At 34.9% G+C, this 18614-nt stretch overlaps 1 protein-coding gene across 1 annotated transcript in view; it reads left to right on the top strand.

Annotated features, from left to right (window-relative positions):
- SPRED1 (sprouty related EVH1 domain containing 1) overlaps nucleotides 1-17985 on the top strand; it is a 116449-nt gene extending 98464 nt beyond the window's left edge. Inside the window, exons 5-7 of the mRNA XM_040226971.1 lie at nucleotides 4814-4966; nucleotides 10526-10627; nucleotides 13268-17985. Of these exons, the coding sequence (XP_040082905.1) occupies nucleotides 4814-4966; nucleotides 10526-10627; nucleotides 13268-13918 (906 nt within the window). The 3' untranslated portion in view covers nucleotides 13919-17985. The remainder of the gene's footprint in view (nucleotides 1-4813; nucleotides 4967-10525; nucleotides 10628-13267) is intronic.
- The last annotated feature ends 629 nt before the right edge of the window (nucleotides 17986-18614 follow it).

Below are 18614 nucleotides of genomic sequence, written 5' to 3'. Positions count from 1 at the left end.
TGCATTGGAGGAGGAAATGGCAACCCACTCCAGTGTTCTTGCCTGGAGAATCCCAGAGACGGGGGAGCCTGGTGGGCTGCCATCTATGGGGTCGCACAGAGTGGGACACGACTGAAGCGACTTAGCAGCAGCAGCAGCAGCAGCTCATTATTATAGAACTTAAATAGCATATCCATAAATAAGAAAGTTGTGATAATGCCTAGTCTTAGAATGTAGAACATTGTTTGTGGATATGTAAATTGTTAAAACCACCTTGGAAAAGAATTTTTATTTTGTAAATCAGAGCATACATTTGTTTTATAATTCTAGCATCTCTACCTGTGGTATAGGTACGAGAAAAATTCTTTTAAATGTGTATCATGAGGCCTATAGAAGAATGTTCTTAGCACTGTTGTTTGAAATAGCAAAAAATTAAGTGTTTTCTCTTAGGCAAGTTACATAATCTCTTTAAGCTTTAGTTTCTTCTTGTGGAGTAGAGACAAAATAATGCCAACTACCTTGAAGGGTGGTTGTGAGGATTAAATGAATTAAATCATGTAAAGTACTTGGGACAATGTCTGATACCTAGAAAATGCTTAATATATATTAGCTGTCAACACTACAAGTGAAAATGAGTGAGCTATTGCTACATATGTCAACATGAATAAATTTTATGCAAAAATAAGTTGAGCAAGGAAAGCAGGTCCCATAATGTCCCAAGTGGCATGGTATCAGTCAAAATCCAGAAACATCTGTAACTAAATATTGTTTAGAAATAGTATTTGTGTGGTAAAACTGTACAGAAGTGTAAGAAATTGGAGAATAAACAACTACTTCAAGATAATATTTTCTTATCCAAGTGGTATAGATAGGGGATGCTGTTGTCATATTGATGTTATTTGTTGTCTTGGTTATTTCTCCTTTTGAAGTTTGGGTGATAACTATGCACATATTTACTTTATTACCTTTATGTTATTATATCTGTAGTCCTTTATGTAAAATATTTCCTAAGGGAAATGTCAGTGGTTTGGTGTATACCCTTCCTTATACTGATAAAATTTTAAAATATCTATTTATCCATCCTTTCAACTTGACAAATAGGATCATGTCATATTAACAATTATATACGTAGCTTTTTTTCATTTAGCTATTCTTGTGAGTACTGCATACAGATCTTTTTAATGGCTTTTAGAATTTTTCATATATATATCATAAATTTTTAACCAGTCCCATGGTCATACAGCCATAGGATATTTTCTTTTTTCTTATCTTTTTTTGTTAAAAAAGAGTGCTAAGATGATTATTTGTTTATGTATGTATCTGTATAAAAGTTTCTCAAAGAATTGCACTCTCACCAACAGTACGAAATATTATTTCTCCATACCCTTCCCAGTATCGACTATTATTAGGTATATTTTCCATCCTTTCTAGTCTGTATAAAAAATTGGCATCACAGTTTTAAATCTTTAATTGAAGTCCACCATCTTTTCATGTATTTATTATGTTTCTTTTTCCTATGAAATGAACTAGACTTTATCTTGTATCTCATTGCTTCTAGGGTGAGAGAGCCCATTTCTATGGATTGCATAAATTGTTTATCTTATGAAAACATTCCTCAGACAGTAATGATTATCTGCCCTCTATTTTCCAGTGTGTATAGGGCTCCCCAACAGAGCTTTGATAACTGGATACCTTATAAGGATTCTGAGTAGGAAAACCAACAAATTTTCATGCCTAAACTTTCACGAGGCAATCATTTAGAAACCTGCTAAAATAAGACAGGCAAAAAAGATAATGAAAGCTTACATTAAGAGAATAGCTACGTGGGTATGGAGAAGAGAAAATGGATTTGAAAAACACTCAGAATTTTAGCTTGTTTTTGAAAATTATTTTATTTTATTCACCAAAAGAGATGTTCTGTCTGAATCCAATACTATGAGTTTACATGAAAATAAAGGGAGAAAGTATATAGATTTTAAAAGAAACCCACCTTATAAAAAGTGAACAAGGTCTTGAAAATTGGAAAAGCATTCATAATCATACTCAGGAATAGAATTAGCATTCATTTTATATCCTTTAAATCTTTTAGCTTTTCACACTTAAAATAGTGTAAATAAAATTTTATATATGGACTTTTTAGCATTAAGTAATTCTCCACAAAGTAGATTTTATTCATAAGCCTAATTTCAAATGACCACTCATTACGTTAAGTGGACATACCATAATTTACATAACCATCACCTTAATTTGGGACATTAAAGTTGTTTCTTCATTTTTACTATTAAAAATTTTTCTGAGGAAAATATTTTATGCCTAAAGCTCTTTCCATTTAGTACATTTTTTTTCTTTACTAGATCAAGTAAATGGTCAAAATGTATACATGTTTTTAAAGCTTTTGATATATTTTATTTGCTATTCAGAAATGGTTGGCCCAGATTTTACTCCTGTGTATAGAATTAGCAGTGAATGAGAATGACCATTCTCCTATCACCACTGTTTTTTTTTTGTAACTTCGTCAGCTTAACATACATCTAAATTTAAGCTTGCTGAAAGAGATTCAGTTAAGTAGTAGAAAAATGCCCTTTTTCTGTTAAAGATTCTCTACAAATGTTAGTTTCTCACAATTCACAGATAGTATATCCCTTATTGTAGATTGCAGACTGTACATTTTCAAACAGTGAAAGTTTATTTGTTTTAGCAGACTCCTGAAAGATGTTTTAGTTATTTTATTAACTGAGACACTTTGAGGTGTATAGCTGTAAATTTACTGTGTAGTATGAAATAATTCTATAGGTTAATTCCAGGTAGTTTGGTAAGCATTTAATAGTTGAACTAAATAATTTATTACCCAACTATCATCCACATGTTTATTTGTTTAATAATGAAATAATGCTTTTTATATTTCCCTTTAAAAATATATTTAATCAAAAGGAAATTATTTACTGTTTAATGTACAGAATATAAGTATAATTAACCTTAGTCATACAGTAAAACACTGGGTCATGAAACCATTTTATATTTGTTCAGATACATATTATTAAGTAAGTTTTATTTTACATTTGTTAAATGACTTCCGTTAGATTAGAATGCAGTAAAGACGACCTGATCCAAATAGTTGTCACCATAAAAAGCATAATTACTTTATGACCATTCCTGATACTATGACTAACACTGCAATTTGTGCTTATTTATAGTTTTTACTCTTTGAGTTATCTCAGCTGACCCTGAGATTTTTATTGTACAAATATTGTAAAAATATTGTACCCACTTTATAATAAAAAGGAACTGTGATTTAGAAAAGTCAGTTGCTAAAATTTTATACCCTAGGTGGATAAGACAGGGTTTCAACCTAGGCCCTTTCTCTAAACCTTTCTGTTGTTCTTGTTGTTTTCCCCTATTCAAGTTGTTTATGATTTTTGACAATTACTTGGGTCATTTATTTTGAAAACTCTCTGGAACAAAATATATTTCCTGAATTGTTTTTATTCTCAACTTTTATCATGAATTTTGAAAGAATGTCTGCTGGATACCATTATCTAGCCAGCTCCTTTGCAGTAACTGAGCATTGTCATAACACAGGGGACAACTATTAGGAAAATTATATAAAAATAGCAATTAACTGGGTTTGACACAGTTAATTTTCAGTAGACAGTAGATTCTCAGATACATTTTTAAAGTTTAATTGACTACTTCCTAATAAAAGAGCAGGTTTTAGTTTTCAGAGCATTTTCGTATATATTATCTCACTAAATCCTTACAATAGTCCATGTAATAAAACTGTATAGGTATTATAATTATTTAATAATTGAAAAAATCGAGTTCCAGAGAAATAAAATGTTACAAAACTACTTTGTTTCAGAGCAAGGGCCATTATGTGCATTTATAAATTTATAATATCTTGCCATTTAATGAGTTTTATTGTTTAATTTTAAAGTAAGCCAAATTTTAATGTTTTTATTTTTATAAAATAGATTGTAAAGGTTTCTCCTTTTAAAAATATTAGCCCTGTTATGATTACTATAAATATTTTAGAATGAGCCAGTAAAAGTATTACTGTCATTTTACTTGGTTGTCACTGTTTCTTCCCAGATAACTATATACTAATGGGAAAAATAATAGCAAGTAGTTATCTCATTTCTTAAAAGAAAAGAAACAAAACTTTCTCAGGACTTTCTGTTTTCTGATGTGCTAAGTTTCACTTATTCAGTATTTATTTCACAGAAATATTGTTTATGAAATTTCAAAGCATTTCATTCATGACTGTGATTGATTGACATATCTCCTTCCCTGAGTCTTGTGTATGATTTGAATCCTTCTAAGTAATCCATAAATTCAGGCTAATAATTCATTCCCTTATTGAACAAGATCATAGACTACTATCTTCCTTCTTTGACCCCTCATATCATACAGTACAGTCTTTGGTACTGTGTAAAAAACAGTTTTCAAAGAAAATTTTCAAAGTAACAATTCTACTGATTTGCATTTTCTTCCTCATAATTTCTTCACTTTTTGTGTATATATTACTTTTAGTTATAATTAACAGCTTTACTATAACCAGATACATCTCTCACATGGCATGGTTAGCCTTCTGATTCATCCTATATTGTTTTCTATAAGACGGTCCATTTTGCTCATAAACTTGAGTGTTTTTTTTTTAATTCATATTCTTTCATTTTGACATGGCTTCATAATGTGTATTTTATTTGGGGGGAACTGCCATACACAGTGATGGTGCTACATATTGACCAACTTGCTGAATTCTTGTTAGTGAAGGTATTTTGTTTTGTTGTTTTCCTATTCTGGCAACTAATGAGTTGGGGATTGTTCCCATTAGGCAGCTGAAGAAGATACTTCCAGTTCTCTAGTGAAAGATCATCTTTTCCATCAAGATACCGTGGTTACCAGTGAGCCTTACAGAAGCTCAAGACCTTCTCCCTTTGAAGGTCTGAATGCCAGAAGTGTCTACCTGCGAAGCCAAGCCAGTCAGGTGAGAAAATAAATAATCTTTTCCAGCATCAGGGTCTTTTCCAATGAGTCTGACTAGAAGCCTGACTAGAAGCTTATCACTTTTGTGGATCTTGTTAAAAGATCTAGTTTTTGGTTTCATGATACTCTCCATTAATTTCCTGCTTTCAATTTCATTGATTCCTACACTAATTCTTATTGTTTCTTTTCTTTACCTTACTTTGATTGAATCTTTTTCTCGTTTCCCAAGGTTCAGTTCAGTTCATTCCAGTCACTCAGTCATGTCCGACTCTTTGTGACCCCATAGACTGTAGCACGCCAGGCTTCCCTCTCCATCACCAGCTCTTGGAACGTACGCAAACTAATGTCCATCGAATCGGTGATGCCATCCAACCATCTCATCCTCTGTCATCCCCTTCTCTTCTTGCCTTCAGTCTTTCCCAGCATCAGGGTCTTTTCCAGTGAGTCAGTTCTTCACATCAGGTGGCCAAAGTATTGACGTTTCAGCTTCAGCATCAGTCCTTCCAATGAATATTCAGGACTGATTTCCTTTAGGATGGACTGGTTGGATTTCCTTATAGTCCAAGGGACTCTCAAGGGTCTTCACCACCACCACAGTTCAAAAGCATCAATTCTCCAGTGCTCAGCTTTATTTATAGTCCAACTGTCAATCCATACATGACTACTGGAAAAACTATAGCTTTGACTAGATGGACCTTTGTTGGCAAAGTAATGTCTCTGCTTTTTAATATGCTGTCTAGGTTGGTCATAGCTTTTCTTCCATGGAGCAAGCGTCTTTTAATTTCATGGCTGCAGTCACCATCTGCAGTGATTTTGGAGCCCAGAAAAATAAAGTCTTTCACTATTTCCATTGTTTCCCCATTCATTTGCCATGAAGTGATGGGACTGAATGCCACGATCTTAGTTTTCTGAATGTTGAGTTTTAAGTCAACGTTTTCACTCTCTCACTTTCCATCAAGAAGCTCTTTACTTCGCTTTCTTCACTTCCTTATCTGCATATCTGAGGCTATTGATATTTCTCCTGGCAATCTTGATTCCAGTTTGTGCTTCATCCAGCCCAGCATTTCTCATGATGTACTCTGCATAGAAGTTAAATAAGTAGGGTGACAGTATACAGCCTTGACGTATTCCTTTCCCAATTTGGAACCAGTCTGGTGTTCCATGTCCAGTTCTAACTGTTGCTTCTTGACTTGCAAACAGATTTCTCAGGAGACAGGTCAGGTGGTCTGGTATTCCGCATTTCTTGAAGAATTTTCCACAGTTTGTTGTGTTCCACACAGTCAAAGGCTTCAGCATAGTCAATAAAGCAGAAATAGATGTTTTTCTGGAACTCTCTTGCTTTTTCGATGATCCAACAGATGTTTGCAGTTTGATCCCTGATTCTTCTGCCTTTTCTAAATCCAGCTTGAACATCTGGAAGTTCATGGTTCATGTGCCGTTGAAGCCTGGCTTAGAGAATTTTGAGCATTACTTTGCTAGTGTGTGGGATGAATGTAATTGTGTGGTAGTTTGAACAATTAAGGTAGAAACTTTGATTATTAATTTTAGATCGTCTTTGCTAAAAATATATTCAATGCTATAAATTTCCCTCTGTGCACTACTATCACTGTATCCCACAGCGTTTGATAAGTTGTGTTTCATTTCTTTTTAGTTCAAAATACCTTTGATTTCTCTTGAGATTTCTTCTTTGACCCATGTGTTTAGAACTGTGTTGTTTAGCTGCTACTTGTTTGGGGATTTTCCAGGTATCCTCTTATTGAATTCTAGTTTAATTCCTCTGTGATCTGAGAACACAGAACACAGATACAACATAGATTTGTATGATTTCTACTCTTTTAAGTTTGTTAAGTTCCATTTTATGTCCCCGACTGGTCTGTCTTGGTTAATGTTCCATGTAAGCTTGAGAAAATATGTATTCTGCTCTTGTTAGATGAAGTTTTCTTTAGATGTCATTGTATCCACTTGTTTGAAAGTACTGTTTCGTTCACCTCTGTGCTTACTGATTTTCTGCTTGCTGAGTCTGTCCATTTCTGAGAGAGGGATATTGAAGTTTCCAGCTATGGTAATTGGTACATCCATTTCCTTGCAGTTTTACCAGTTGTTGCCTCATGTAACTTGATGCTGTGTTGTTAAGCACATACACACTAAAAATTGTTATGTCTTCATAGGGGATTTAACCCCTGCATTATATAATGCCCTTCTTTATCACTGGTAATTTTCCTTGGCTTTGAAGCTCCCTTTGTCTGTATTTGTATTTTCTTTTGGCTAGTGGTAGCATGGTATATTATACTTCATTCATTTACTTTTCCTTTAACAACACTAAACTGCTTTACAGATAGTGGGTGAACTCTATATTAGCAGTAATCCTAATTCCTCCTTCCATTTCTTCTATCATTGCTGTCATCCATTTCACTTTATATGCATATACCTGTATATGTATAGATATGTAAATATATGCTGATTTTTAAGCAAACCTCTCTCTTAGCTCAATTAAGAATAAGAAAATTAAAAGTTTATCTTATTTTCCCTTGTTTCTCCTAAAATGTTCTTCCATTGTCATGTAGATCCAGGTTTCTGACCTATATTATTTTCCTTCTCTCTAAAGAACCTCTGTTGACATTTCTTATAAGGCAGGTCTGCCAGCAAGAAATTTCAATTTTTGTTGCCTAAGAAAGTCTTTCTCTCTCACTTTTTAAAAACTGATCTTTTTTTAATTTAAGGTTTGTTTTTACATAATAGCTTATACCTCTTAATCCTCTCACCACATGTTGCCGGCCCCTTCCCTGTCCCTACTGATAGCCACTCATTTGTTTTCTGCATCTGTGAATCTGTTTATTTTCTGTTATATACAATATTGTGTTAAATTTTTTAGATTCCACATATAAGTGATGTCATACAGTATTTGTTTTTCTCTGCCTGACTTATTTTACTTAGTGAAATAACCCTCCAAGTTTATCTATATTGGTGCACAGGTCAAATTTCCATTCTTTTTTTCATGACTGAGTAGTATTCCCGTGTGTGTGTGTGTGTGTGTGTGTGTGTGTGTACATACGTACACACTACATCTTATCCATTTGTCTGTTGATGGACACTTGTTTTCATATCTTGGCAATTGTAAATAATGCTGCTATGACCATTCCCTTGTGGCTCAGCTTGTAAAGAATCCACCTCCAATGCAGGAGACCTGGGTTCAATCCCTGGGTTGGGAAGATCCCCTGGAGAAGGGAAAGGCTACTGCTGCTGCTGCTAAGTCGCTTCAGTCATGTCCGACTCTGTGCGACCCCATAGACTGCAGCCCACCAGGCTTCCCTATCCCTGGGATTCTCTAGGCAAGAATACTGGAGTGGGTTGCCATTTCTTTCTCCAGTGCATGAAAGTGAAAAGGGAAAGTGAAGTCGCTCAGTTGTATCCAACTCTTAGCGACCCCATGGACTGCAGCCTACCAGGCTCCTCTGTCCATGGATTTTCCAGGCAAGAGTACTGGAGTGGGGTGCCATTGCCTTCTCCGAGGGAAAGGCTACCCACTCCATTAGTCTGGCCTCAGAATTCCATGGACTGTATAATCCATGGGGTTGCAAAGAGTTGGACACAACCGAGCGACTTTAACTTTCACATGAATATTGGGGTGCATATATCTTTTTGAGTTACTGTTTTTGTTTCTTTCAGATATTTACTCAGAAGTGGAATTGTTGGATCATATGGTAGCTCTATTTTTAATTATTTGAGAAACCTTCATACTCTTTTCCACAGTGGTTGCACCAATACATTGCCACCAGTCTCCTTCACTTTTGAAGGATAATTTTACAGGGTACAGAATTCTAGGTTGGAGGACTTTTTCTCTTACACCACTTTAACTATTTCACTTCACTCTTCTTGTTTACATGGTTTCCACAAAGAAGTCCAATGTAATTATTCTTTAAAAGTAAATTATTTTTCCTCTGGTATCTTTCAGAATTTTTTTATCTTTGTTTTTTTTTATAGTTTGAAAATTACATGCTTAGATGCTTTTATTTTCTTTTTCATTTTCTTGCTTGATATTCTGAGTTTCTTGGATCTGTGACTTGACGTCTGACATTAATTTGGGTAAATTCTTAGTCATTATTATTTCATATATTTCTTTTGTTATTTTCATTCTTTTCTTCTTCTGATCATTCTGTCTTGTGTATATGTACAAAATTACACATTTTGTAATTCTTCTACCATTTTTAAATATTGTTCTTTTTTTCCCCACTTTTTGTTCTCTTTCCTTTCAATTTTGGAAATTGTTACGTTCATATACTCAGAGCTTTTTAATCAGCTATGTCCAGTCTACTAGACTCATCAAAGGTATTCTTCATTCTCTTAGTGCTTTTGATCTCTAGCTTTGGGGCAGGGCCGGTGGTGGTATTCTTTATTAGGATTTCCGGCTCTCTGTTTGCATTGCTCATTTGTTTTTGTATTCTATCTTGCTTTATATTTTAGAGTGCTTAGCATATTGATCATAGTTGTTTTAAATTCCTAGTCTGCTGTTTCTAATATCCCTGTCATATCTGGTTCTGATGCTTGTTGTGACATTTGAGAATATATTTTTGCCTTTTGGTGTGTTTTTTAATATTTTTTTGATTGCTAGACATAATATGCTGGGTAAAGGACCTGCTGTAAATAAGCCTTTAGTGATACAGTGGTAAAGTGTGTGAGAAAAGAAAGCATTCTATGGTTGTGATTATGTATCAGTCTTTAAGTCTAAGGTTTTCCCTCTGGATTGTGCATTTCAATTATATATATATATTTTTTCTCCCCCTGTAGGTGGATCAGGTGATTTGAGATGACGAGGGTTGAGTATATATCCCTTCCTGACTCTGATAATACCATAGTAGGTCAGGCTCTGGTTCCTTAGTGTTTCCTGAGGACAAGTCTTGTTACAAAGAGTGTTCCAGCACATTTCATAATGGTTCTTTCTCCCCTCTCCATGCTGGAAGCATGCAGGGATTTTTCTGATATTTACTGTGTAAACTTGGTTGAGCTGTTAGAGGTAAACTGACAGAAGCTTGCGGACGGACGTCACAATTACTGCCTTCGCCCTCCCCAGGAGTGTTTAACTCCCAGTTGTCTATCCTGAACCTCCAGCAATTTGTCAATTACAGTTGAGATTTTTTTTTTTCTACCCTGACACTGGTTTCCATGGTGATCTCTACTCAGGAGTCTCTGCAGTCTTAGGGGTGGGGTTTGTCCTGTCTTCCTCTTTCATGGATCTAAGAAGAGTTGTTGATATTTTTATTGTTATTCTACTTTTTTACTTGTAATTGCAGCAGAATGGCAACTTCCAGCTCCTTACATGATAAAACTGAAACCAGAAGTGAAGTGTGTGCTACTTTTAAAATTTCATTTTAAATGTATTGAGAAAGATCTGAGTTTAAATAATAAACAGGATGACTCAAATAATACTTTATATTAAAACCATTTTGAAAAACCTTACTACTAATAGATTATGGAGTTTTGAAATACACATATATAGTTTCACTAAAAATAAAATAAGAAATGTGTTCTTTTGTCACTTAACTAGGAATTGTTTGTATTTTAGATAATGTTCAGTCATCCAGGCCTAGACATTCAGGACAGAAGTATAGAATATGGACAGCGGCAAATGCCCAAGGAAAGTGGAGGCCTGAAGTCCCAAAATAAGGTAAGAAATCTTAGTTTTATCCTCTGCTTTGGCATATAACTAATTAATATGAGTGAAATTTCCAGTCTTTCTAATTCTCCATGTAGTTGAATTGTACTAGAGTTATTTAGTGTTATAACTTGCTTATTTTTTATATATACTTCTAAACCTCGTTACTTAAATTTCCTCCAGATTTCTGGTTTGAGTCTGGGAGATTGTCACAGTGTGTTTATCACCGGTAGGAACTGTTGTAACTTTCTGCATCCATCACTCCATCTTTAGTCCACACATGGGATTTTTTTAGCCACAATTCCAAATATCTGGAGAATGAGTTAGGAAGCCCAACCTAGATCATGGGCTTACTTACAAACTAGTCACTGTGTCTCGTCACACTAGTCACTTGTATGGGTGAAGGGAAGGGTCATTTTGATTTATGCCTAAAAGATGTCCTTTCCCCCCTAGTCTGAAACAGCCTACCGGAAAGGTGAGAGAGTATGGTGTGCTTTTCGGTCATTTTCAGAGACTTGTATAGCCAAACTATGAATATGTATACTTTGTGTTAGTTTGCTAGGGCTGTCATAACAAAATACCACAGAGTGCCTTGAACAACAAAAACATATTTGCACACAGTTCTGCAAACTGGAAGTCCAAGATCAAGGTGTTGATACATTTGGGTTCTTTCATGGCCTTTCTCCTTGGCTTGTCAGTGGTCACCTTCTAATTGTGTTCCTTTTTTTCTCTTTACACACACATTTCTGGTGTCTCGCTCTCTGTGTGTCCAAATTTCCTCTTCTTATAAGGACACCAGTCAAATTGGATTAAGGCCTACCCCAAGGACCTTAGTTTAATCACTTTTTTAAAGGCTCTATTTCCAAATGCAATCACATTCTAAGATACTGGGGTTGGGGCCTCAACATATGAAATTGGAGGAAACACAATTCAGCTCATAATGTTCTACCCTCTGGTCCCTTTTCTCACATGCAAAATATATTCACCTCATCATAACACTCTGAAAGACTTAACCCATTCTATTTTTTTAAATATAAATTTATTTGTTTTAATTGGAGGCTACTTATTTTACAATACTGTATTGGTTTTGCTATACATAGACATAAATCTGCACGGGTGCACATGTGTTCCCCATCCTGAACCCCCCCTCCCACACTTAACACATTCTAGTACCATCTCTAGGTCCAGTGTGTTCATACTAAGTCGCTTCAGTCTTGTCCGACTCTTTGTAACCCTATGGACTATAACCTACCACAGTCTCCTCTGTCCATGGAATTCTCCAGGCAAAAATATTGGAGTGAGTTGCCATGCCCTATTCCAGCGATTCTTCCAACCCAGGGATTGAACCCACATCTTATGTCTCCTGCATTGGCAGGTGGGTTCTTTACCAGTAGCACCAGCAACATCTCATCTAAATACCATCTAAGTGTGAGTGAGACTCAGTTTGATTCATTCTGAGGCAAAATTCCTCTGGGCCCTTGAGGGAAGTGGCCCTACTCCCTTGGTGATAGTGTCATTTCTGAGAATTTTCCAGGGCTTCAAGTTCTGGTACTATTTTGTTTTAAAATTACACTTCAGTTTTATCACTTTCCTCTCATATTTTACTATAAACTGTAAGGAGGAACCAGGCTGTATCCTTAGCACTTTTCTTAGAAATTTCTGCTAAATATCCAAGTCCATCACTCACAAATTTTGCCTTCCATGAAACACTAGAATACAATTCACCCGCATTCTTTGCCACTTTATAACAAAGGTCGTCTCTCCACCAGCATCCAACAGTGTATTTATTCCTTGTTTCCATCCAGGACCCTCACCAGAAACGCCTTTAACGTTTGTGTTTCTACCAGGCCTCTCTTCGCGATTACCTAGGCTTTTTATAACACACACCTCAAAACTCGTTCAGCCTCTACCCATTATCCAGTTCCAAAGGCATTGCCACACTTTCATTAGCACAGCATCCCACTCCTTGCTACTGAAATCTGTATGAGTCAGGGTACTCCAGAGAAACAGAACCAACAATATGTATATATATATAAAGAGAAAGACATTTACTTTAAGGAATGGCTTATGTGATGTTGTTGTTTAGTCTCTTAAGTTATGTCCGACTCCTTTGCAATCCCATGGACTGTAGCCCCCCAGGCCCTTCTGTCCATGGGATTTCCCGGGCAAGAATACTGGAGTCGGTTCCCATTTCCTTCTCCAGGGGATCTTCCCAACCCATGGCTCAAACCTACTTCTCTTGCTTGGCAGGTGGGTTCTTTCCCACTGAGCCACCTGGGAAGCCCTCTCTATCTGGGAGGACCTACTTGATGGCATAGGTACGTACTCAAAATCTTCAGAGTAGGCTGTCATGCTTGAAACCTGAGCAAGAGCTGTAGTCTGTATTCAAAGGCAGTGTGCTGGCAGAATTCTTTCCTGCTCTTTCTTGGTCCATCTTTGTATTATTAAAGCCTTGAACTGATTGGATGAGGGCCACCTATGTCATGGAGGATAATCTGTTATGCTTATATAGTCCACTCATTGAAAATGTTAATCTCATCCAAGAAACATCTTCACTTAAACTTCAAACTAATTGACCAAATATCTGGGCAAGTAGGAAATAAAAGTAATCTTCACTGTTATTATTGAAATTTTCATCTCTTTGATTTTTAGGTCCCTTTGAAATCAATTCGACATGTCAGCTTTCAAGATGAGGATGAGATTGTCAGAATAAACCCTCGCGATATCTTAATACGTCGCTATGCAGACTATAGACATCCCGACATGTGGAAAAATGACCTGGAGAGAGATGATACTGACTCCAGTGTTCAGTTTTCTAAACCAGACAGTAAAAAATCAGACTATCTGTACTCTTGTGGGGATGAAACTAAGTTAAGTTCGCTCAAAGACTCTGTGGTATTTAAGACACAGCCTTCCTCATTAAAATTTAAGAAGTCAAAACGAAGAAAAGAAGATGGTGAACGTTCTCGCTGCGTATACTGCCAGGAAAGGTTTAATCATGAAGAAAATGGCAGAGGAAAATGTCAAGATGCTCCAGACCCTATTAAGAGATGCATATATCAAGTTAGTTGCATGCTCTGTGCAGAGAGCATGTTGTATCATTGTATGTCAGACTCAGAGGGAGACTTCTCTGACCCCTGTTCATGTGACACTAGCGATGACAAGTTCTGCTTACGATGGTTAGCCCTAGTAGCTTTGTCTTTCATTGTACCATGTATGTGCTGCTACGTCCCTTTGAGAATGTGCCATCGTTGTGGTGAGGCGTGTGGGTGCTGTGGTGGGAAACATAAAGCTGCTGGATGAAAGCATCTGGTGATGAAATGAGCTTAAAATCTTTGTGTCCAGGAATTAGCTAACTTGGATTTGTGGAAGCTTTTGGCAAGCATTATGCAGTCTTGCCTGGTATCCTTGGGGCCACACGTGGAGGAAGCAGAACTCATCGGTTCTTGGCATTTCACAAATGCTCGCCATGCCTTTTTCCCTGGAGTGCATGGCATGTTTTGTTATAGGTTGTCAAGAATATTCGCAAAAGGAAACCATTTCTGGTTATTGGCAATATAAAGTGAACATAAAATATGATCCAACTAAAAGGGATTAAATTTTTTTGGCATTTTTGTATATTTATGCATTAGGTGATGGGACCTTTAAAGGTTTGAATTCATTAAGATATAAACTAAAAGTGCACTAGGGGACAGTTGGATTTCAATCTAAGAAAAGTTAACACTTGGGAATTGTAAGAAGTAAAACAAGTGCAACTAAATCATTTATTAGTTGTTTTTTGAAAGCAGTTTTATGTATAAATAACAAATGTTTATATTTAACTAAATAAAAGGTACGAACTATTACATATAAAGCTTTTCTTCCCCTTCCTAGTTCTGAAGTAGATGTACATATATCTACTGTCACATTCCATTATATTTTGAATATTTTACTCATCTAGTTAATAACGTTTTTATTCCACGTGAATGATTTTATATTTTCATCATCATTTCCCTTTGGCTACAGTTTATATTGAGTTATATCTGTACATTCTGGTAATCTAAAATCCTTATAAAATATTCTAATAGCCTTGAGTGACCAACTTTTTTTTTTTAAGCACAGATGTAATTGTCTAATGTTATGATGGGAACATAACACTTATTTTTATATAAAAAGAGACTGAGTAAACATTATAGAAAAAGTGAGGTTTTGGGTTGTTTTGTTTTGTTTGTGGTATTCAACCAGCAAGTTGTTTTCTTTCAGAATTTCCTCCTTTCAAAAAACTATATTGCATTTACAAATGTTTTACAAGGTGAAAAGTGCAACTGGATAGAGTCAGTTTCCTCCTGAGACTTCCACTTACCATTCTGCTAATCCAGAATATGTTCAGCTGTGTTAATAATATTTTAGCTTAATCCTCAATGCTTATTGTCACATAACAATGATAACTTTTCTCTTTTTATTTAAACTGACCAGAAGCAAAATTATGCTAGAGTGTGCTAAACTACGCCAGAAAAATATTTAATCCAACATCCTGAATGAAATATCTTGTATGTTTAAATTTATTTTCTCTTGCAGAGCATTGTCCTACTGGATGTTTTATTTGCAAAGTAGTTGCATAAATGTTCCAGCAAGCTGTTTGAAGTACTTTGGGGTCAAATTGTCTTTTTTTTTTTTTTAAGTGTTACATTGAAACTCTAACCAAGTAAGGGGTTCCTAAAGAACATTCCCTTAAAGGGATAAAGTTGAGAAGTGTGCCTTTTTTTTTAATGGCTTGAAGTTTCAGAAATGATCAAAATTAAAATCACACTACTGTTTGAAGCTCATTTTCTATGCAGGTTTTAAAATGTCATTTACATAATCATTCTTTTTACATATCACACTTAAAAGCTTGTGTTAGCTTTCTTTCGCCCCAGATCAAACTGAACAATGTACATAACACTGTCTGTCTGTAAAATACTTTTTTTTAAGAAAGCATTTATATTTATATGACAGCTTGAACTGACAACATTGTGTATATAGATCATCTTGAAGTATTATTTCACATTGAAAAGAAGAAAAATATATTGATAACTATAGATGTTATGAAGAAGAGGTTATTTCTAGTTTTGTACTAAAAATCAATTGGTTGAACTAAGTCCAAAACATGACACCGTAGCAGCAGTTTTAAGTCTTATTTTTACTGTTTATATATTTGGATGCTGCTACGCCAGATGATCTTCATCCCTGAAGTTTTCAGCTAAACTTGGTTTCCTAGAATAGACTGTTAACTTTCAAAATTACTTTTTATTGATAAAATGGAAATACTGGTTTTCCTTGTGGCTGAATTTTCATATTTGTAAGTGCTGAGTTTATAATTCAGGTTTGAGCAGGTGTGAATAACTGAAGAAAATAACTTGCTGGCTATATAGGAAAATGCTGTGGAAATGAACTGTGTATATACTTCTGGGAAGAACAAATCTAATCATTTCTTCTGTTGAGCACTAATCGGTATAGTGCAACTCCTGGTTCTGTACTGTATTTTATATGCAACATATATGCTTTAATATTTTAATGTTTGTGCATTAATATTTTCAATTTGTTTAACCACTTTGCTGCTAAGATCTTTCCGTCCCATCCCCAATTTTTCCTTTACAATTTTTAAACAAGTTTCTTCATTAAAAACTATGGTGATGAAATGGTTTTTATTTTACCTTGAATCTTTATAGTTTAACACACCAAGGTTCCAAATCAGTCTAGAAGGCTAACTCATCATGTTACCTGAATCCCTTATGTGGAAATTTTCTCTTGAGTAAATTAGAATTATTATGTGAAAATAAATGAATAGGTTAAGTTTCTCATTCTTAAACATGTGTATAGATATGTTTGGGAGCATTTTCTCAGTCTGCATACAGATTTGACACTGCCAATCGGCTTGTCCTCTAAAATCTTTCTTTTCAGTTTTAATCTGATAGTATAAGCAAATGGCTAAGCAAAACTGTTTAAGTAATAATAAATACCAAAAGTGAAAACAAGATTTTGATCTGATGGCTTGTTCAGAATTAATAATTCTTAAATGATTTTCCTCTGACTTGACAGGGGAATCACTTGATTTCTGAAGAAATACGAGGTATGTAACTTCAGCACCACCTACTGGATGATTTATAGACCATACTTGAGGGTGGCAGTTGGGATTTGACAGGGTTCATCATTACTGCCAGTAAAGGGCTATTTAAGGGGCGGCCACCTCCAAATGGAGAAAGCAGGAATAAGAAATATCTCAAAAGAGCTGTAAAACCAGTCTTTTCCCTAATGTGTCTTATTGGTCCTGAAAGATTTTAAGCACTTTTTTTCTTACATATCCTGTTTTAAATATTTATCAATATTTGGAACTGGCAATCAAACTTAATGGATGTGCCGAAGCATTTATAGAACCAATTCTTTTAACTTGTAACAGCCATTGCTAAAATGGTATTCTTTTCCTCCCATTACCAGTCAGGGAGAACTTTTTAGAAAAAATAAACGTCACTGTATTTCATCATGACAGCTTCAGAGAGTGTGTGTGTCTCTGGGATGATATTGGGCAAGGGTTAGAATTTAAAGGGGAAAACTTAAAACTACCTATTTTTATTGGTTATTCAGCAGTGCCTAAAATGAACTTTTGAAGTAATACAAATGCACTTTCAATTCATGTGTATAGTGCCATCTGATATCTTGGGTAAGTCTTGCTTTTTCTTTTTCTCCCCCCAGCCCCTCTTAAGTGAACACCACAGAGATGATTCTTATTATTTATATGTCCCCAAAATGCAGGAAACATGTACTTCCCTCCAGATTCAGAGAAGCTTAAGGATGTTTGTTTTATGGAAATTTACTTTAGGTTTTGTGATACACTTTGGAATATGTGTTTTAAGATTGGGTTTTTTATTTTAGCCCAAAGAGACATGAAATATAACGTTTTACTACATAAAAATTTGAAAGCTTGTTACCTGGAAAACATAAATTCTTAACTAAATATTCTCATTCTTGATTTCCAGGATCACATATCTAAGTATATGGGGAAGCACTAGAAACTTGCATCATTGTTGCACCAAAAAAAAAAAAAGAGATTGGTCTATACTCTGCAATAATAGCACCATAAGGTGTTTTTCAGTGAGTCAAAACATCTAAAATCACAGCCTGAGATAATTTATATAAGCCAAAAAAAAAATTTTTTTTTAAAGGGCTTTAAGGTATTAAGGTACTGTTTGCCTAGCAGCCAGGTGGTTATAAAACTTTCATATGCTTTGATACACTGATGTTAGCCATTGTTCCTGAAAGCTCCTTAAATTGCATAAGTTGCTAGTTTTGAGATTTTTCAAGAATAATCTAGTTGAAAAGCCTTTGTATTAAAATACACAATAGATTTTTGTGAACATTGCCAGTATGTAGTGTCATTTGCTTTCTATTTTTGACCTCAAAAGTGCCTCACTTGTATATTATTTCCATTGAAAGCTTGACTGCATTCTTTCTAATAAGCAATGAAAAATTGTTTAACTCATGCCATAATGTATCTCCTTAGATATAGTTGACTAGCTTGCCAGTTTGGGATATATAATGTAAATATGCATATATAAGTTTGTAACTGTTTTTGTTACATCATACCCATGTAATTGGACATATCAGATGATATCATAAGAATTTGTTTTAATTACCTGATTAAACCTATCATGAAATATAAAAGGACTTTTTCCTTACTCTTCTAGAGGTTAACAAACTGAGTTAATAATTCTTAAAGGAGAAAGCATTAATAGAAATGGAAGGTTTTGATCATAATTTTAAGGTGTGTTTTAACTGAAAGTTCATGTGTAGTTCATTTTAATGACTTACTTATTCACTCATGATTGTCTCCAGATTTATTTTGTAGTTTGTTACCTGATACATTATTTGATTTTGGAACATGTTACAACTAAATCTGGATTAACTTCATTAAATGATATGTGGGAAATTTTTAACCCACAACTATTACTCTTTTACACACACACACACACACACACACACACAC

Source organism: Oryx dammah, unplaced genomic scaffold, assembly GCF_014754425.2.
Source record: "Oryx dammah isolate SB20612 unplaced genomic scaffold, SCBI_Odam_1.1 HiC_scaffold_26, whole genome shotgun sequence".
NCBI classification, from domain to species: domain Eukaryota; kingdom Metazoa; phylum Chordata; class Mammalia; order Artiodactyla; family Bovidae; genus Oryx; species Oryx dammah.
Note: the sequence above shows the minus strand (reverse complement) of the source record. Positions and strands in the feature narration are given on the sequence as shown.